General features: G+C 42.3%; 1 protein-coding gene across 2 annotated transcripts in view; it reads right to left on the reverse strand.

The window, feature by feature from the left end:
• ino80 (INO80 complex ATPase subunit) overlaps positions 1-21,725 on the reverse strand; it is a 39,794-nt gene that overhangs the window by 10,465 nt on the left and 7,604 nt on the right. For both annotated transcript variants that reach the window (XM_085381339.1, XM_085381337.1), the window contains exons 14-28: positions 20,884-20,964; positions 20,334-20,429; positions 19,442-19,501; positions 19,204-19,346; positions 18,427-18,511; positions 18,181-18,298; positions 17,935-18,020; positions 16,223-16,390; positions 15,125-15,258; positions 14,687-14,754; positions 14,151-14,244; positions 13,565-13,781; positions 10,141-10,281; positions 9,332-9,557; positions 775-902 (exon numbers count right to left, since the gene is read on the reverse strand). In XM_085381339.1, the coding sequence (XP_085237465.1) occupies positions 775-902; positions 9,332-9,557; positions 10,141-10,281; positions 13,565-13,781; positions 14,151-14,244; positions 14,687-14,754; positions 15,125-15,258; positions 16,223-16,390; positions 17,935-18,020; positions 18,181-18,298; positions 18,427-18,511; positions 19,204-19,346; positions 19,442-19,501; positions 20,334-20,429; positions 20,884-20,964 (1,845 nt within the window). The remainder of the gene's footprint in view (positions 1-774; positions 903-9,331; positions 9,558-10,140; positions 10,282-13,564; positions 13,782-14,150; positions 14,245-14,686; positions 14,755-15,124; positions 15,259-16,222; positions 16,391-17,934; positions 18,021-18,180; positions 18,299-18,426; positions 18,512-19,203; positions 19,347-19,441; positions 19,502-20,333; positions 20,430-20,883; positions 20,965-21,725) is intronic.

Below are 21,725 nucleotides of genomic sequence, written 5' to 3' on the forward strand. Positions count from 1 at the left end.
GCTGTCGACACATAATCACTGTCAGGGCTGTGTTTCAGCATTATATTCCTGTAGGGAGAGCAGTAATGCACTTCGATCTTCATCTTGGATTCCAAACTGACAGCCTCTGACCTTCCAATAAGATTATAACTAACTAAGAAGTTGAAAAGAAAAACATGCATGTGGGTAAAAGTAATACGGGTTCATTTATCAAGCTCAAACCAGGAAAAACGGATTTTGTGATCGTTTATTTGTTCCCACCTTTTCCTCATCCATCTACCTTTGTCTCGGTTTTCATGTTATTTCCTTCTCCTCTAACCCCAAAGACCCTGCCACTCCCATCACCCATTTCCCCTCCACTTCCCCGCTTTCCTTATTTCACCCAGTTATCCCTCCCATCTGGCTGCCTCCCCTGCAGATGAGACCCCTCTAATTAGTCCTGACCTGTTAATTAGCAGTCTAATGAGTGCACCAACGAGGGACAGGCAGGTGGTTTAGAGGTGCTGTAGCGCCACACCCCAACGGTTACACTGCTCGGGTGAGGAGCTTAAACAACTTACTTGGAAACTTGGAATTGATTTATGCAGATATCTAAAAGATTTAACTCACCTTCAGGTTACATATTACTGAATGGAATTCAGGACGTTACTTTTTCTACACTTAGCAATAGTGTGAGGGTAACTTATAAATAGGATATGAATAGAGCGAGCAGAGCTGTAAAGGGGCAAAGGTAATGAAAATGAGGAACAAACTGTTCTATTTATAGATGTATGCCGTGTATGTGTGCTTTTATACCTCAAGCAGGTCTATCATGCGAGTCATCTGAGAGTAGATGAGGACTCTGTGTCCCTGAGCCTTTAGTCGACTCAACAGGATATCCAAGGTGTGGAGCTTTCCACTTTCTGTAATCAGGCTTTCCTTATCTGAAAGAGGGAAAGAAAGTTTTACCACACAAACCACCCGGGTGGCAACACAGCAACTTTTCCATGTTACTCTCAGTAAGTAGCTGTGTGATGAAATCACATTAATCACTGAAAATATTTAGTGAGTTGACACAATAAAATATCTGCTTACTTACAAAGTTAAAAAAACAAACTCCAATCAATTCAGAAGTTAGATAAGACTCTTGAATAACCCTTTTCACCAGAACAGATAGAGCTGGGGGGGGGGGGGTCGATCCTCCTAGATCTGGCCCTAATTTAGTGACCGTTTAAATAAAGCCTGTGCCCTGATTGACTGTGCTGTTGCTGAGAGCAGAGAGAATAAGAGACAAAGTGAAACTCTGAGGAAAAAGTGATTTACACTCCATTTTAGACAAAAGCACAAAAGGTGAACAAACAGGCCTGGCAGTTGGTCACGTTTCTGTTGATACCACATCAGGTATTCGCTGGCCTTCAAATGATTTACCGACAAGAGCAATGGGAAAGAGGGGGGTGTTCTGACCCTGGGTCTGCTGCTGAAGTGGTTTCCTCGATGTCCAGCTGATGAGGAATTAACGTCATCTGACACAATGATAGAATAAGGAAAAAGCTGTGCCTGCATTCGACCCTGTGACAGGCACACGATGGTGTTTGACCGAGAGGTCGTGGCCCTGAGTAGGAAGAACCTAAGGCCAGGTCCAGGGTCAGGGGACAGGGTCAGGTCAGGATTAGAAGAGAGTCCCTATGGGAGAGTGAGGCTTGACCGTCTTACATAAGAGGTGGACTCCTGTCCCCCAAGCCCTTTTGTGCGCTGCAAACCTGGGCTTACAAATATTTCCCAGTGTTATTTCTTCACTTTGCTTCGGCCATTAATTCAAAACACATTCTCCAAAAAGCAAAAAACAGACTGGGATACCTTCAAAAAGAATAGCCTCCTGGAACATATTTGAAACATGCAAAAAAAATTGAAATATACACCTGTGTTAAGATGTACCACAGACCCACAATCTCACATAGATCTTTTTTTAAGGAGACCTTTCTATGCTAATTTGTACTTGGACTGAACCCTGACCTGTGACCTTTTAGTATAACCTTCTGAAAAAATGTCAGGCCTGGCAGAGGTGTTAAAGAGGAACTAATAGAACAGATGAATAGGTGAAATGCTCTGGGGAAGTATTGGAGAGCTCACCTACAGGTCACTGTGGAGTGGTGTCAGCCTGTCAAATACATCCAGTCCTGGTCTCACTCACACTCACAACCTACAGCTCCTGGGAATACGCTGGCAAAATTTGTTCTGGATTAAATTCATACATGTCTTTAATTTCGCTTGTTGTATTTTTCTTCTGGACAGCTGAAAAGCTGAAAAAGGTTAATGTTTTCTGAGGCGCGTAGCTTTTTTGTCAAGTATCCTGTATTTTTTTCCATTTGCAGAAAAGAGGATTATGCAAAGGTTTGTGTGTTGACCGGTCAAAAAGTTGGCTTGAACATGAAAGAGCGAGACCACAGTGGAGTTTGCCACGTAGAGGAAGAAGTGCAAAATATCAAAGAATCACGTAGGAGAAACGCAGACAATGGCTGCAGTGAATAGTTTTGTTTTAAACAGTTTCACTCCACTGCTAAGAATTTCATTGTATAACATGACTACTGTCTCCTTTGCAGCTAGAGCAAGCTTAAAGACGATCAACAGCACTTGCATAAATAAGAGTAGCCCACATTACTGGTTTTTCCATGCATGGCGTAGATAGCAACATGTAAATGTGGGTCTGCAAAGCTCTACGTAGCACCTACGCACTACTAACGCAGTATCACGCAAGTACTTTACGCCATTACAATAAACAAAGAAGTTCACCAACAACACCTGGAACCAGCTCAACTGAAAGGAAGGTCTTATAAAGAGACATTTTAAAGAAGGAGACATGGAAAAAAAAAATCTATAGGAGACTTCTCTAACAGTCAAACTGGAAAGCATGTGAGCCAACCGTGCTTTTGCTACACCCACAGTTTCAGCTTTGTAGAGGGCGCATCTAGTCATTATAGAAGAAAAGATGTATGTGTACTGCATGTTTTCACAGTTTATCATACAGGCTGAATTAGAATGGTACTTGTTCAGTGCTCTGGTAGAAAGAAGCTGATAGTTACTGCACTGCTGGCTGAGCTGTTAAAAAGCTGTAATGTTATGAAGCTTTGCACATGCATGGTGTGTGTAATGGGTTTAGCTGAACATTTTAAATATACAGCTGTTATGTCCTGATATTAGGTACGCTCTCTCCTTATTCAGACAGAGGCTTCGAAATACCCAAATAGCTGCTTGGGGGCATTACCAAGATGGCTGCCAAAGGGCAAGACTTGCTAGAAAGATTTGGTTAGCAGGATGAGCGTTTTATCTCCTGTCATTATGTAAAATTAAAGGTGTAACAGGGGTCTACATTTAGTAAATGACATGCGTTCTTCCACATCAGTATCTTTTCTCATTATATTGTAAATACAAAAGAGAAAACACCTACAATGAATTGAGCTAACTCACAAAATATTGAAAAATTGTGAAATGACATAGGAAATGCTTTAAGGAGGATAATGAATGGCTTAAATAATACACCTATAGCTAAAGGCATTAAAGTACAACTGAAGCAGATTCGATGTGACACTTTATTTACTCTAAAATAGGCAGTTGTGCATTGCTGTGGTTCTATTCGGTTTGTACAAAGAGCCCAGTGCACCGCAAACCATGAGATACACAATGTACCCTTCCGTGAAAGGCCTGTAATTGGCCTTGGCGTCAAGAAAGTTAATGGACTGAGAAAGTAAAAGACAAGAGAGGCCGGCATGCAGCAGATTAGACATGCAGAACAGAAAAAAAAATGGTCCAGACAGAGAGGGACAGACGGAGAGGAAAGGGGGTCTGTGGTGGCTCCGGCTACAGCGAAGCTGGATTAGCCTGGTGGTGGTGGCGGTGATGTTGTGGCTGAGATCAGACAGGGCCTCCCGGCCGCAGGTGCCAGTCTAACCAGGGCCGCTGCTCAGTCAAGGGCACTGACTAACACTTGCGGGCCACGCTGCCAACCACCCAGGCGCAAAACCACCACTTGGCAGAGACACAAATACTCATATAAGACAACACTGCTAAACCCCTGCTACTGATCTGTTTCTGTTTAGGAGATTATATTTAAGCCTCCAGACTCCAGTGTCATGTTTTAAGACAGGTTAAAAGCCCCTATCTGAGGATTTTTCTGGCCAAAGAGGACTAAATGTTGCATGTACTTAAACTAAGTCTTGAATGGCATTAACAGGCAATGAGAAAATCCCATATTAAACAGTTGGATACTATTATTCTTGTATACAGAGACGTGTCAGTCACAATAATCCTTTTGTTTATGACTGGATTATGAGGGAGACCATTAATAGGGAAGCTGCTCTGCTCCTTAAGAAAGCAACCTTCTGGTGTTTGATGACACCGGTGACCATGATACAGCATTTGGTAGTTGCTTATCGGCATCACTTGATCATCACCATATTGAATTCTGAGTTGCATTCATACACAGAGAAATTATTAACACAAAGACAATAAAAAAGGAAAGAAAGAAAGGCAAGCAAGAAAACAGGCAGAAAAAAATCGTCCCACAGCAATGTGGCTTATAGAGAGGTTGCAGAGTTCAAGCATTTAGTACTGCATTGAGAAAACCCCAGTTTCATATTGCTGCTATACTCTATAAAAGGGAAGCCAAGAAAATGAATAATTACAATTTGGGAGGACTTTGGTGGTCTGTCTCATTCCAATGTAACACTTATGCTTACATTATAAGCTACATGTGGTGGCAATGAAATGCAGGACCACTGCCCTTAAGCGTGAGCAAACTGGATATAGTAACTACGCATGTACCATGAATTATGGACGGTTTGGAGGAATTTAAATGAAAAGGTCGATACAGCTAAAAAACAAACAAACAGTGTGTTGGCTCGAAAGAGTCACTAAAATTCATTGACATAGCAACAGCAATGTTATGTAGCTGATTGCAAACAAAGAGATCATGTCCAAATATGTTGTGGTGTGTAGATCAAAATGTGGAGTAAAACTGAAAGCAAGAAAAAAAAAAAAAAGGGGGGGGGGGGGGGGGGGCACAAAACAACTTTAAAATCATGGCCTGACAGGGATGAGGACTGCGATAAGACCACACCCCAAAACACGAGCAAATCCCATGTGGTGTCACACCACTCTGCCGTTGCTATGGATACACATATCAAGCTTCACCACCTGCCCTGCCCCCCTTTCACAGCACCCCCCTCCTCGCCACCACCACCCGCTTCAATCCAATCCAGTCTAACAGAGGTATTCACCCAGCCAGGCCCTCCCCATCTCCTTCATGCTTACCGCCTGCTGGCAGATTAAGCTGCACTCCCTTGTCCCTCCTCACACCCCCATTCTACTACATCCACTGTAGCACCCTCCAGCAGCCTCTCCATCCTTCCCTCCTCCACTTCTACACTCACCCTCCCACTTCACGATACACACCCTCTCTCGCTCGCCCCTTTCCTCCCCCTGCTGTCTGTCCCCCGACGTTGTAATCCAATCCCTGCAGGGCCAGAGCCAGGGGTCTGACATGGTCCTGACCCAATTAGAGGCCTGCTGCCAGCTAATTAACCCCGGCCCAGCCCTGGTGCCTGGCGCCTGATACTCCCAAACCAACTATGGCGCTAATTTCATTAATACGCCGCTACAATCTTCTATGCTGTCCTCTGTTTCCTTCCCCTCTGCTGCTGTTGTCTGCCAAAGCCAAGTGGGGAGCTGCCCTGAACACGGAGGGAAGTGAGCCAGATGTGATGAAGAACAGCAATTTTGCAGAAAAGGAGTTAGTGAAGGAAGATGGATGAATGGTTATGTGAGAAAGAGAGACAGATGGGAGGCCACAGAACAGGTCGAATCAACGATCGAACCAAGCACCAGCCCCTCACTGTACAATGATACATTACACTGGGCAATCAATAAGTCAATGAGCAACACTTGTTCAGCAGCGCTGATGATGGAAATATTAGCCTGACACTACTTTGCTGCTTCTGCATATATTGACAAAAATCAGAGTGAAACTTAATTTTCTTACAGCGACAGCATCAGTAAAGCTAAGAGCCAGATGCCAGTGGGAGGATTTGAAAGCTAGGAAGTGAGAAGCCCGACAGAAAACAGGAGAATTTAGTGAAGATTTACAACCCCCCCAAACAAAGTCTGTCTGCATCCAGAAAGCAGCATCTCTGCTCTGGAGCCTGAAAGAGAGTCATTAAAAAAAAAAAAAGAAGAACATAAATTCCCTTAAAAGAAAAAAATATGCTTGCACAACTAAGTGTGGCTGAGTCTGAGCGATGGAGGAGCATATATGGAACATGTTCACACATACACCACCGCCTCCCCTCAAACATGCAAGAGGAACGCTTCTTTTGGTTCTCTAGGAGTCGTTAAAGCAGCGGAAGAGACAGACAGTCTGATGAAGACTCCCAAGTTTCGCTGGGGAACCTCACCGCACCACACCACAGCGGCCCACTCTGAACTCTGTCATTAAGACAGATTACTGCTAGTTACCCTTGGCTGGCATTGACTCAGAACTTACCACAGATCAAAGCACAAAGATTACTTGGCTTCCATGTTTAAAGATCCCAGCATAGAAAAATAATGTGGCTAATGTCTCCCCCTTCAGTCTACACTGGATTTTTTTTTTTTAAATTTGCTCTTTCTTGTGGACACATTTATAGCCATAAATTGGACTAGGAAATCACAATCCCTTTACACACTTGGCTGTATGTTTTGTTTTTCATTGCTAGCAAAAAAAAAGAAAAAAGCTGAATTCCACAGACGGACACCGGTGCCAGCTTAATGCAGATTAAAAGGGGCAGAGTCAGACGGTGATGTGGTGAGGCTGGCAGTCTGTGTTGTTTTGTGCCTGTCTATCAGAGGGCCGGGGAAGCTTCCTGCCATTTTGGTGGAGAGCAGAGTTTCTTTGAAGGGACAGGAAGGCAGAACTGCATTTCCCACAGCCTAATGTGAACGGCAGGGCCAGAACTTTACTGATGGATATGGAAGTACGCGCACACAGACTCCTGTGTGCTCTCTAATGCAGCTAAAAAAAACCCCCAACAACAACCAAAAAACAGCTCCACAACCTGCCAACCATCTCCTTCAGAGATTCCTTCACGGCAGCAACAGTCGTTTAACAGTACACAATAAAGCTAGAAAAAGAGTTAAAGAGTCGGTGCTATAGTGAGAAGCCCGTTATTTTGTGGAGTGGCTGCTTCTAATTAATGCGAGGGAGACAGAGGCCACACAGACAGCAAGGAAAGCTATTTCTGTGGAACTTAAAGTTTCTTTTAAACTTCAAATCTGTCTCCATTTGAATTTTTTTTTTTTTTTTTAAATTGAGTGGTTGCGAGGAGTAGAATTTTCACAAAGCAAACTAAACTAATTTGGCCCAGAATTTCTCTGTAACTAGAGTCCAATCTTCTTTTTCTGCCATGTCTCCGTGGAGAAGACAGTGTGGCTGCTTGGGCTTCATTTTTGAGCCGATAATACATGTTGCTTTCTTTCAGAGACATACAGAAGCATCGTGTCATCATCGGTGTTAACATTTTTTACATGTAATTAATTCTCTCTCTTTTTTCTTTCAAGGAAATAATACAATTACAATGACATCAAAACAAATAAACAAACAAACAAAAAATAATGTACGGTCCAAAATGTTACAGCCCATTGTTTTTTCCTCCTCTATGGCCTGATTCCTAATAAGTCCTCTGATTAGATTCCTCCATCGATATCAGTGGGCAGCTGTACTCACGCCATGGCGCTCAAAACAAACAGTTATTCAGCTCTGCCATTTGTTCTAAAGGTGTGGGGCTGGGAGTGCGGAGGAGACGGAGGGTGGGAAACTTCAGCTGAGCTACTGTACATATCTGAGCCTTGATGTGGCAACAATGTGTTCAGCGGAGGACGGGTGCCTGAGTGTTGGGTCATTTCCTTCCTACTGAGGCTGAGAAAGAAGTGGGAGACCAGACGGACTGAGAGCCCGTGGCCAGATACTGATTTCAGCCCAGCGCACCGTCCTGTCTGTTAGTGAAGGAGAGACAGAGGTAAAAGCTTGTCCCCCTGAGCGTGGGACAGTGTGTGCGGAGGGCTGAGAGACACCTCGGTCCCCGTGTGAGCACCGCACACGTCACTTAATGGGCTCGACTGTACATAAACAACACACATATACACACACTCACTCGCACACAGGCAGACCATCTATTAGTGTTACCTAACTGAGCACTTGAACAATGACCAGTAGCTAAACTTCCTCGCTTTGTCTGCCTCCGTATAACTTCACAAGAGCTTTCAGGCTGTTCTCACACAGACAAACAAATACTTGTTGTGTTTCTCACTTTTACACAGAAACGCTCTCACAAGCACATGTATACACAGGAGCTTAAAAAAAGGACTAAGCTTTATTATTATTTATCTGACAGGATCTAAAGGACCTATTATGATTTTTAGAGAAGCTGTTGTTTTACAGTGCACCTCAGAAAGTACTAAAGGTTGTTAAATGAGCGCACTGCAGGCTTATCAAACAAGGTATCCAGTGTCTGCTGCGCTGGGACAATTTGACAAAACAGTCATCATAATCCATAACAGAGTTTATCAGAGACCCCTTCATTAGGTCACTGAGAACGGATGTGCTTTCTGTAAGAAGGTAGCGGCCTCTCTCACCTTAGACATCCATCAGTCATCTGAAGCCTGGTGGTGAATCACCTTTTAGTGTGCTGCAGCTAACCCTTTGCTCAACAAGCCAATCTTTTCTGATAAAGGTCTGCTAAGCCATAAATTCACTTGGACAAACCCCCCCACAAAACAAAACACAATCTTTCCATTGAATCTCATAATTCAATGGAAATTGCTGGTATGTGTTGTGAACCTCTGCAGAAGCCCTTTATCTCAGCAGTTCCCTGGGAAGTCACTGTGTGACCTACAGGTAGAGATAGTGGAGGGTGATGTTGCTTGCCCTGCCCTCCTGACCCAGGACTAAGATCTATGGATTCTCCCACGGGCCTCTATTACTCACTATTCTATAAAAGAGGATATCCACTATTTACTGTTATTGGTCACCTCTGTGTGGAGCTAAACTTACCTCATTTACTGCCCTAAACAAGCTCTGTATCTCTCTCCACATAAGCAAACTTTCTTCAGATTAGCTGCCCCTTGAACAGTCATTGCTGTTACATGCTACATCTAATACATCTATCTGTTAGACTGCAAATTGTGGGACATTTACTTATGGGATTTGATAGCCTAGTGTGAAAAGCTGTGCATGAGACCAGGGGGACTCATTTGAATGTTCAGTAGTAACACACACACACACACACACACACACACACACACACACACACACACACACACACACACACACAGAGACAGGACTTACCAGGTATCCGTATAAAGGACCATCCATGGCGGGGATAGAGGGCCATCACACCCCCAGGGCATTGTGGGTGAAAGGCATTAGCCCTCACACGCCATTCTGATGCCAGTTCAGGAGAGCCGTACAGGAAACACTGTTTAAAGATCGGACCTCCTCCGCTGCGTGTCACCTGCCACTCGTATTCAGCACTGCGGTCGTTACAATAGCGCTCCATGGGTACTGCTGTCACCTTGGAAACAAAAGACAGCATTGCATGATGGATAGAAACAACATTTTACGATGGCAAAGCACAAATACTGTACGCTGACATAGGCTCGGTTTTTAAGACTTCTTTTTTTTTTTTCTTTAACAAACTGATAACTTTGCTCCAGAGAGATTCAAGCTGTAGATGGAGAGATGTCGATGCATGCAGTCCTGGTTTCACTGAATCAGCAACTTCTGCATCTGCGTATGTTTGTGTGTGTAGGGGGAGGAGGAGGTGAGGGGGCAAGAGGAAGCTGAACAACTACTGAATAACCTGAGCAAGAAGCCCTTTTTTGGAGACTCCGTTTGTTTTAAGTGCAGCTGGGAGTCACAGTGTTGACCTCCTGTACCCCAACCACACACAGTCATACAAACATTTCACAGATAAGAGCTTCTCATTGTTAAAAAGCCACAAAAGCATTGTTCACAGCGCTTCCCTCTTCCACGACCACCCAAATGCTTAGCTGTTTTAAGCGCGCCAGCACACAACCCCGACTGTCATCACATACAGACAGGCAGGACTTCCAAGTGTGTCCTCCTCAGTCTGTTTGTTGCTCTTATACACATACCCTGGGTGTGGCGGCTAGCAGGAACTTAGGTGGCAGCGTGGGCTGGCAGGATTGGATTGTAAAGGTGCCCAATTTTCTGCAGTGGACCTTCACATCTGTGTGCCCCACCACGCCGGGCCTGGAGGCCGTGAACACCAAATCCTGAAAAGCATATACAGAAATCACCACAATGAATCAATGATTTTGTTTAAGCAGAAAAGAGAGGAACTGCAAACAGAAGTAAACAAAGTAGGATCATACAAAGCTCACTGAGTTCAGTGCTCATCGTTTTATAAGCTGTTTTCACATTATATTTAAGTTTATCTGGCTTTTATCCAAAGATATTACATAACATTTCAACTTAAGGCTGAAATTGCTATGTGAAATGTAAGATTACTGCAGCCTATATGGTTTAAACTCCACATGTCACAGCATGTGGGCATCAGGATAAAACACTGTGGTAAACACAAACATTCATTTGGAACAAAGTATAGTAGAGTATTACAGAATGGTAGGTTTTTAAAGGAATATGGTAATGTCTGCTTTTGTGTGACGTGTGTGAGATTATGGGTACACAGTGCCATCTAATGGCAGATAAAAAAAATAAATAAATCAACTATCAGTGTCAGACCAACTCAGGCAGTGCTTAGCAACTACAATTTTTTCTTCATTTTCTTTGTTGAAGGCCATAATGCTTTGTGTGTGTTTCACAAAAGCAATGCACCAAGGAAGATGTTAGTTTTTCAAACCCAGCAAGAACAGATTATTTTCACATTGAGCACTGAAAGCTTCATCCTCTTTGAACATACAGGAGGATGTTACGATTGTTAGCAGATTGCAGTTAAGACAAAAAAAAAAAAAAAAAAAATACAGTTTAAAAATGTGCTGACAATATGCAAAAATCATATCAGCACATCTTTATGGTTGTGAAACATAATTATGATGTCAGATACAAACAAAAGCAGAGTTTCATATGGTAGATATGGATGACATTAAGAGAAAGACAACATGCTGTTTGTATATTACGACTGTTTCAGCACTGAGATGGAACAGAGATGGAGTGAGAGTGAAACAGAGGGACAGACAGCCAATCCAAAGCTCCCCCACAGCTTTCTGGGTATAATAGTGCGCGTCTTGGTTCTCTCGGTTTTCTCAATTCCTTGATAGAAGCAAAAGGAAAGCTGAAAGCAATACTGGCCACGCTGTCAAGTACACAGCCAGAGAGAGATGAGCCAAGCAGAAAGAAGTGCCACTGTGTGCCAGCTCCATGCAGTTTTAAAAGAAAAATGAGGTGTTAAAAGAAGTTGGCAAGAACTGCGGGAGTGAGTCATTTCTACAAGTAGGAGTTTGGGGTCAGCGTGGTCATAAAGCACACATACAGTAAAAACTCTCCAGGTGTCTGCGAGTTTCTATTCCTTGCTCATATTTGAAGTTGCATCTAATATTCTTATTCTCATATGTTGAGAAGCTCCAGGGGGGAACCTAAGATGCTAGACAGCTGCCTAACCCAGCATGATGAGGCCGGGAAAGGAAGAGGAGGATGGAATTACCCCCGGCAGCATTTACTCCTGAGTATTTTCCACCCAACAAGTTAAGCTAGAATTGGTGGAAGGGTGGAAATGTGATACAGAAAGTATCTGCCAATGGCTAGAAGTTTGCTGAGTGAAATCTTGATGATTTTTTTAGGCTTTTCAGTTAAGCAGATAAGTGAAGGAGCAGGAATTTTAAGCAGTGACAGTGTAGAGCTTTTATTATTATATATTTTTTACTATTCTTTGTATTTGAACTGGCATTGCACCACTTCTGTACTAACAATAAGATTTCCATATTGCCAAATAATACAAAGAAAAAAAAAGTCAAAGCAATAATGTGCTGTCTCAGCAGTACCCATGAAACTATTTGCGTGTAGAGAAAAGGCTTTGCTGTATGCATTACATTTATCATCTTTACCGACGAACATTACACATCACTAATCATATTTTGTCATAAAACACCAGCAACACACTGGTCATGTATACTAATCCACACAGACAGACCTCACAACCAGCTAAAAGTCTGTACTAAAAGCAGATCAATATGTTTTAATTATTAATACAAGACTTTGTATATATATTTTTGAAATGGTGTTTAATGATTTGAGGAGATTTCCTGTACACATCTGATGCAAGAGTGAAGCTAGATGGTGTGCTGCGAGGTCATAGAAACATATACCAGGAGGGAAATCGACATTAATGGGTCACAGGGCTACAAAGGGATTAGGTTCCACATTGCGTCCCTGTGGACGGAGAGGAAGCTTGGGGCAGAGAGCATGATGTGTAGCCAAACACCGGCTGATGCTCTGGAGAGAATTTCAGCACTGTCAGCAGGACATGAATCCTTTACTGGCGTTTCTCATTTCTGCCACACATTAATGTGTACTGCAGATTAGGGCTGCTCAATTAATCGAATTTTAATCACGATTACGATCTGGGCTTTCAACAATCATTAAAAATGACTGAGCCGATTATTAGCCCCTCCCTCGTGCTTTACTCTCGCGCTGCTCCGTGTGGCAAATCGAGCGCACCTCTCTGCATTTCGAACACCCGTCACAACAATTAAGAGGACCCAAGGGAAGCTCGGAAAGCTAAGCAGAAGTTATTTGGAGAGGAGAGTGACTGCCGTTGGTTGAAAAGAGAGGTAAAAAAACCTTCAGTGGTGTGTAAACATTATGGGATCGCAGAGTCAGACATCAAGTAGACATAGTGTGTAAACGTTGCCACGGTGTAGTAGCTGCACCACAGAGCAACACTGCAAAGTTCACTAAACATAGATGTTTACATTTTTCATTTATTTTTTATATTGCAAACATTTGCACTGTTATCAGTATTTGCACACTATTTTATATTATTTTTTTAAAGTCATTATTCAATACATTGTTATTGTTAACCCTTTAAATCCCTGTAGAACCGGAACCGTGTAAGCTAGCGCAATAATTAGTTTTGCATAAGAAACCGGAGGAGTTGTACTTACATCTTATGTAAATGGCCTGTATTTATATAGCGCTTTACTAGTCCCTAAGGACATATCCAGTCATCCACCCATTCACACACTGGTGATGGCAAGCCAGTGACAAGCTTAAGTCATCAGCTTGTCCTCGGTCACTTAATGCATACATATTATTAAAATATGGGCTATAACAGTTGTATTGATGTATAGCAACTTGAAATGCTCCCAAAAATGGCACTACAGCATGTAAAAAAAATAATATAAGTTCTGGTGGACTTGGTTCTATGGTAGGTCTTAAAGGGTTAAATAAATATCGTCAAATAATCGAGATCTCAATTTCAGTGAAAATAATCGTGATTATCATTTTTGCCAGAATCGAGCAGCCCTACTGCAGATGGCTACTCAGGAATTTCTTGCGTATAGCTTGCCATCAGCATGCATGCACCTTGATGTTTCTTACCTGCAAAACAGGACTGTTGTGCATGTTGGGGAAGGAAATGGGTCGGTTCAGCCACAGAATCAGGTCCTTGCGAGACAGACACTTAATCCCTGGCTGTAACTTTCCTCTGCAAGCCTCCCCGTCTCCGGCTTCCTCCTGGCCCTGTTCTTCAAGGTCGAACAGGCGCTGATGATGGAGCCGGTATGCAGCTTTCAGAGACAGAAAAAGGGCTAACCACCTGTAAAGGCAGGAAATGAAGACTCAAGTTACAAATGGGAAAAAAACTGTAGAAATGGGTTTAAGTGATACATAAGCTCAGCCTCAATTAAGGTGGATTTACAACTTTTCAATGTTTAAAATTGGACTACAGTAATTTTGCTTACCCCTTTGGCTTTAAGGCAACCCACTGTTTAAGCCAACTTACTTCCCAAATCTTCACAAACAAAAGGATTTAACAGCAGGAGGATGGGGCTGTGCTTAAGATGACCATATAAGGTCACATAAGGTCATATATATCCACTCTCACTGACATCTTACTTAGCTAAGAGTAAAAATATCCGTCTGAAACAGAGCATTTAGAGCAGTCTAAAGCCTATTTGATGCCTACCTTACTAAGGTGCCTTGGAGGATAAGATTGGACAATTCAGCTGGTGACACGTCAATGAAACGCAAGAAGGAGAAACAGCTTCCTTTGTCATCACCTGAAAATGGCAAATAAAAAAAAAATTAAAATATTTGAAACATGACACTAAAGAAATCAAAAAAGGAGAAAATGTTAAGCATGGATTAATGGAAGTCAGGGATTAACCACTTTTGATTAATGGAGGCAAACACAGGTATTTAAAATGCCCCCTGTGCCCGTTTTTCTGACAATATTTCTGATTAAAAATAGCTGAACTGTGTTTCAGGTCTTCACCACACTGACTGAACATGTAGCCAACACCAAACTGGTGTGACAACAGGTTATCATCAGCCACTGCCATCATAAGTATCATTTTATTATCAGTGCATCCCTAATGGAAACATCAAATTAAGAAGACAGAAACTGAGGTTTGGATGTCAGGTCACGTCACAGGAGAAAACCAACTCCTGGTTTGAGCAAGAACTGTCTGTATTCTAGCTGAGAGCTTGACGTGTGCTCACCTTTCCTGTGAAAGAGAGACTGCTGTATGTGATTCGGGGAGAAGGGAGACAGCAGCACTTGAAGTAATCTGAGGACGACATGGAGAGAAAGACCAGGTTACACCAAAGTTTAAAAAAAAAGGAGGGATAGCAGACCTGAACCTAAATTTGACATGATCATCTGATCTCAGTCCAACCCACACAAATTCTTATTTTCCTATCTATAATTGGGATAATAACCACTTGTGAGCCCCAAAGTCAGCTTATGTCCACAAGGCTGAATATTTGTTGAAGAAAAAAAACAGACAGTTTTCAAAGTGTTTACACAGTAATTTCAAATGTAAACGTAACCCTAAAACACTGTTAACAGAAACTCTGACAGACCGTCTATTATTGGATTAAGTGAATATTAGTGAAGATTACGTGATCCTGTGAATGTCTCTGTGTGTAAGAACTCACTTTTTCCTGGTCTGATTGTCCGTGTGAATGAGGCCATGACGGTAGAGGAACTTGCACATGACGTAGGGCTTGAGGGACATGTGGAAAGGTGAGCGGGTCTCCTGACGCTCAAACAAGTCAGGGTGGTTGCAGAGCTACGCACAAACATACGCACAGTTGGAGTTCAGGAATCAGCATGTTTGTTTTGTGCAGGCAAGTCATTGTTCGGATCAGACTAACATTCTCAACAAACGGTAAATGGACTGGTTCTTATAAAGCACTTCTACTCTACTTGAGCAATTAAACTGCTTTATACAACATATCTTTTTCACCAATTTCACACAAACACAGGTTTAAGAGCTTCCTACCCAATAGTCACACATTCACACTCTGCAGAACGCATCAGCAGTTCAGTATTTTGCACAAGGACACTTTGGCATGCAGGTTGGAGCAGCCAGCCACCTTCTGATTAGCAGATGACCTGCTCTACCTCCTGAGCCACAGCCAACCAAAATATGAGAATTAATATAATTTATTTTTTAAACCCACTATACCTTAATAATAACTAAATAGGTTATGTTTACATCAGTGCTTGTCTGTTTTAGTGCCAAAAAGTAACAGGCCAATTTTCAGCAGCTGGAGCAGCATTACGGTGCTGATTTCACAATTACTTTAACAATCCTGTCACAAGCACATACGCCAGGGAACTGCTTAGGGTCCAAGGCTTTTAAAGGGCCCCTAAAGAACAATTTGTGATGGCATCTATGTGAAAATGGCCCCCTTTCTCTATGAATTATGCAATTTAGGTCATACTAAATAAAAGATTTGGTCTATTTTGTATATTTTGGTCATATCAGACAGAAAAGAAGATTACCTAGGGTCTGCTCATTGCACAATGACTTTGTGATTGGCAATTCGTTCGTATTGTTATGTGCTGTGCGATGTAACCAATTTATTGTTCAAACATCCAAACATATGCGTAGCCATAGTCTTATTTATTGTTCTTGAATATCTAGTTATTTGCTGAGCGTATAGGTCTCTTCAAGTGCCCTTCTAGTTTTCATACATTTTTAGCATTGAATACCATAAAGACAATAAAATATGGATCAGAGCTCATACCTTTCTAAACTGCATGACCAGATTCATGAGGGAGGAGGTGGTGCTGTGAGCCTGCTGGGCCGTGCCCATCGAGGACTGCAGCAGATCCTCGATAGAGATCTTGTTTCTCAGAGCCTGGTAGAGCAACCTTTGCCGGGAGGTCAGCTGACAGTAGGTCAGGATCTCAATCTGAAGAAGGTAAGGAGAGTTCAAACATTAAAAAAAAAGAAATATAAGTCACATAACATACATGCAGAATAAGGCCTTATTAAAACTGTGCTGCAGAATCATTGTTCTCAACGAAGGATGCTTCATCATGTGTAGTTCAAATTAACTTTACATTGTCCATGCCCCTTTGGTCAGCCGAACAAAATGGTTTTGATTTTTCTGAGTCAGCATTTCTATCCCATTAGAACACACACAGTGTTTTCCTGTGAGCTTAGCCCAAACTGTTATGTGAGTATGGACTTCATGCCATTTGCCCAACAGTCTTTAAACAAACATTCAAATCTCTGGTTTTATCTTGTGCCACGCTTTGATGAAAGCCGTGAAACCCAACGGTAACAATCCATAAAACCATACCGTGAACCACCAGTGAACTTTCCTGGTTAGTATTGGCTTTCAGTGTTCTGACAAAACAAAGAGGAACCAGCGGAGAGCGGAGAAGTGAGGGAAGTGGGCTGGCAGGACTACATGTGGGTGCAAAGGAAAGTGAAAAAGACAGATGTGGGGGAGTGGTGAACTCTGCCATTCCTCGAGACTCCCACAGAGCATGAGCGACTGCGTGTGTGTGTGTGTGACCTCGGGTCCAACATCTGTCAGGAGGATCTGCCAGCACAAGCATCACTCATACCTTCATTACAATACTTTCTCTGTCAATGAGGTGTACAGAGAGACAGATGGAGGAAGGCTCCATGTTTAACCAGGAGAGGTGACAAGCATAATACCACAACACCTGCATTTATTCTAGCTTTAAGCTCTTTTATTGCATCATATTAGATTTCATTTATTGAGATCCTCACTTCTTTTTTGGACATATTTTCTATTCTATTTTTTTTTTTTTTTTTTTTTTTAAACAGAGCATTGTGTTCTGCATCCTGATCGGCTGTAGACCATTTTCAATCAATCATCTCCGTGCCGTGTCTCCTGTCCGGTACAGAATGCGTTCAGCTTGTCAAATTTACATAAATCTTCGATCGCTAGCAATGTGACTCTGAGTGGTGTACTGTATGTTTGTAACTTTTCTCCCCAACAAACAACAATGTCGACGAAACATTTTGGACTGTCAAAGGCACCTGCAGGTTCCTTTGGTTTGATTCTATACTTCTGGACTTATTTTTCTACGAAGGTTTGAGCTTTGAGAGTGTTTAAACAAGACAGATTGTGGGAAATTGTTCACGCCTGTCTGAGAAAAGTGTATAAAGTGTGTAGTGAGGGGTTTTATAGCCTTAATAATAATTGTAAAAAAAAATGTTGGCTACTTCACGGATTTCACCTATTGTGGGTTAGTTTTAGAACGTAACTACTGCGATAAAGGAGGGACCACTGTAAATCAAATATTTCTTATACTATCTTAGCAGAGTATAGGGATTAAAATATGGAGAGGGAATGTGGCATAACACGAAGGATACCACTTGGGGGGGAAGAAACCCATCTTTTTTTGCCCTTAGGAAAACTGAAAAATGAGATTGTCGTGTCACCCTTAATTGTTAATACACTCTTGGTTCTTCTACCTTGTCTGAGAGTTCATTTTCCACATCCTTCTTGATTCTGCGCAGCATAAAAGGCTTCAGGATCATATGCAATCTGGATAGTTGGTCTGAAAAACAACAACAAAAAAAATTATGTTTACTTACAAATCATATCACACGCAAATAGAGCCAGGATAGAAGAACAGTGTTGGTACACCTATTTTCAAATAAGCTAAAAAGCATACATATAAAATAGGGGGAAAAAATAGTAGCCTTTGCTGTACTCACTCTCATCGATGGCAGACTTGTTTTCAGCATGGCTCTCTATGTCCTTGGAGAACCACTCGTTAAATTCTTCATGGGAATCGAACAACGTAGGCATGATGAAATGCAGCAGGGCCCACAGCTGAGAGGAAAACATGCAGTCTCTTACAGTTCTGCCCGGATGACCACACACTTGCCAACACACACACACACACACACACACACACACACACACACACACACACACACACACACACACACGTCGCTCACCTCAGCCATTGTGTTCTGAATGGGCGTCCCGGTTAGCAGAAGTCTGTTCCGACACTGGAACTGCAGGAGGATTTTCCACCGAACGCTGAAAAAGCACAGAAACCAGGACCGTCACCTGCTGTGACAGCTACAGATGTTTATCATCTGCATTGAACACTTCATTTAATGTAATCACTGGATGTACTACATTTTTTGGGATTATCGCTTGTGTGTGGCTGTACGTTTGGCCAGTCTATTGATTTTGGCTGGTCTCCAGTAGGAGCCGAGAAATGACACACACTAGTGAAACCGTAGAGACCGGTTACTGTATTTTTCCAGACATTTTTGTTGATTTACCAAATGATTTAAAGAACAGTTTCCCTTGTTCTGCATATTTTAGCTGATTTATTACAAACTTTTTTCACTTGCATTTCTCAAGACATTTATCCAAAGCATGCAGGGCTTTATTTGTTCTGACAAAAAACAAGAAAACTTACAAATGGCCACAGCATTCTGTGCAAGTTAGAACTGCTGGGACTAGAAAAGAGTCATTTATTTTACAACACTTGTGTTTTGGCCAGAATGACATTATAATTGGTTAGTAAAGTTGTTAAAAGGCCGGTCTGCATTTAAAACATCTTAATAATGTTTGTATGCTCAGGCTAGTTATTGAGTTGCCAAAGAAGGGTAAGATAAAATCTTTAAATACAAAGTCTGATAAATCAGATATCACGCATCAACACATGAATCTGTGACCCTGTGATCACAAATATCAATGCCACCATGATAATGCTTTACCTTGTGCTGCTTTTCAGTGCCTGGGCTTCATCTAGAACCATGTACTGCCACTTGACCCTCTGAAAGTACTTGACATCTTGGACCACCAGCTGGTAGCTCGTGATGACCACGTGGAATGGTGCATTTTGCGTGTAAAGGGTTTTCTGTGTGACAAAACACAGCGTTAAGAGTTAAAAGGATAAAAAGTGCTGAGTTTACTGGCTGCAAAATGTACGGTGATGTATCCTTCAATGTTTACCTGGCTCCAAAATTTCCGAATCACTTTCCGATCGTGAGGATTTCCCCAGTACGGTAACACCTATGGGACATATCAGTAACACTGTTCTGTCAGAAAACCTTCATAGATCAAAATAATCCCCATGTGAACATGTTTAAAGCAAAAAAACAAAACCCTACAGTTAAGACTGAGCAATGCTGGAAAAACAGAGCCACAGTGATGTTCTCAGAGAAAATGTCTAGGCATAACATCGCACATGAATCACTGCCCCACTTGTTGAGATATAGAATGCGATGTGAAAAGATTTACACATCATTACGTCGCTCAACGCAAGCCGCTTTCCCATTGTTTTCAGTCAGTCTTGCTTTGAATGTTCAGGAAGCTTATCTTCAAATTGTGTAATGGGGTCTTTTCACACCTCATTAGCAAAACAAACTGCAATTGATTTATTTCCAAACTGGCTGAGAAAATGGGCAAAGCTGAATGTCGTACACAACAAAGAGTCATGTTTATCACTGACTGTGTGTGTGTGTGTGTGTTCAAGCATAGCTGACATATTGATGCATTTGATAATATTTTGGCTACGCACAGTCTTTCAAGAGCCAGTTATGGCATGCAAAATGATTTTTTTGAGATGTATCACTCAACAAAAATAAAAACAGCTATGTAGTTATGTGTCAATGCGAACAGTGCTACAATACTGCCCCCTAATGGACAGCTCCAGATAACATTTCATCTGGTAACCTGCGCTTGCTCTCAGAATGTCAAAACTAACAAACTACTGCATTAAGAAGCGGAGAGAGAAATGCATTGGCGGAAGAACAACAGAAATGACAAATCAGCAGTTCCTTTGGATGTGCTTCTGCAGATGTTTCAGTGTGTGTGTGCTCGCTTAGCCACGATGGGTTCTCACCTTGAATTTTGGCACAAAGCGGGTGAACTCCTGATGCCAGTTGTTGAGTGTAGACGCTGGAGAGATGATCAGGAATGGACCCCAGATGTTATCTCTCTGTTGCAGGAACAGAAAAGCAAATATAATGTCAACCACCGCAACAGGTGGTCTGCTGTGCTTGTGTGAGCAGCACCCAGAAAACAGGAAGTCCTGGAGGGCCTGTGAAGCCCACAGCATGCACCATCCTGCCAACGACAGTTGACTGAAAAGCTCGCATTTCCACCTTTTTTTTTTTTTTTTGGCCTTTGGGGTTGTGAGACTAAAAAATGTAAAGAGCTGGCAAATCAGCTCTTCAGAGGAGTGAAGTCATATGACTAATTCATTGAAATGTTCCAGCACCTGCAAAAAGCCAGAAACTGGGGACCCTTTAAAGGATGCAGGTGCAAATAGGCTGCCTTTTAGATGTTTTATCACAAGTCGAAAACAATGGTGGAGTCAACTGAATATTCCGCAAAGTGTTTTGGAAGAGTGTGGTGAATGAAACCTTTTGGCCCCCCGTCCTCTCTCTCACCTCTGCTAAGTGTGCCAACAAAGCGATACTCTGAACTGTCTTTCCCAGTCCCATTTCATCTGCCAAGATTCCATTGATTCCCTGTGGAAATGAAGAGCAAAAGAGAAAAGGGAAGAAGAATTAAATCACTCAGTGGGGAGGAAAAAAAAATATTAGAAAACATCCTAAAACTGTACACATGTTGACAAAAAACAATGCTAACGAACCCTGAATCATGTTAGTGATGTTACTAGGGCTGAACGATATATCGCATTTGCGATAATATCGCGACATGATCAAGTGCAATTTTCTAACCGCAAAGGCTGCGATTATACTGCGATTATATTATACAATTCATGGGCTGCATCCTCCTGAGGCCGCATTTGTAGACCGATTACGTCACAGCGACGCGCCGAAGGCTGTCCAAATTACTACCATATCCCAGAATTCATAGCGCGGCCCAGCCAAACTCCAGTTTCCAGCAATGGCGGCCGCTACTAAGTTTTAAAATTACTCATACTAATCTTTCTGGGTCACAAAATAAACTTTTAACATATTTTCAGGCGAGAAAGTAGTTGTGTAAACATCAAATATCTGCTCGGTTTATCAAGATATCCCATATTTGCAAAAGTGCTTCGACGTTTTCAGAGGCGTCTGCTACCCACCAGCTCGACAGCTAGCCGGGAGCTCGAGTGTTACTGATGCGGCCGAGAACGGCACAACTCCCGGCACATCATTTTCAGATCACCGCGGAGTTTCGCTGCTCGGGTTAAACGTAATATATAAGTCACTTAGACAACCTAAAAATGTTATTGTTGGGCTTTTTTCAGTGTTTTGTTTGTTCGTGAGTAAATCGGTTTGGC

Source organism: Rhamphochromis longiceps, linkage group LG15 (assembly GCF_057381845.1).
Source record: "Rhamphochromis longiceps isolate RC_006_pf linkage group LG15, R_longiceps_female_GT1.1, whole genome shotgun sequence".
NCBI lineage: Eukaryota > Metazoa > Chordata > Actinopteri > Cichliformes > Cichlidae > Rhamphochromis > Rhamphochromis longiceps.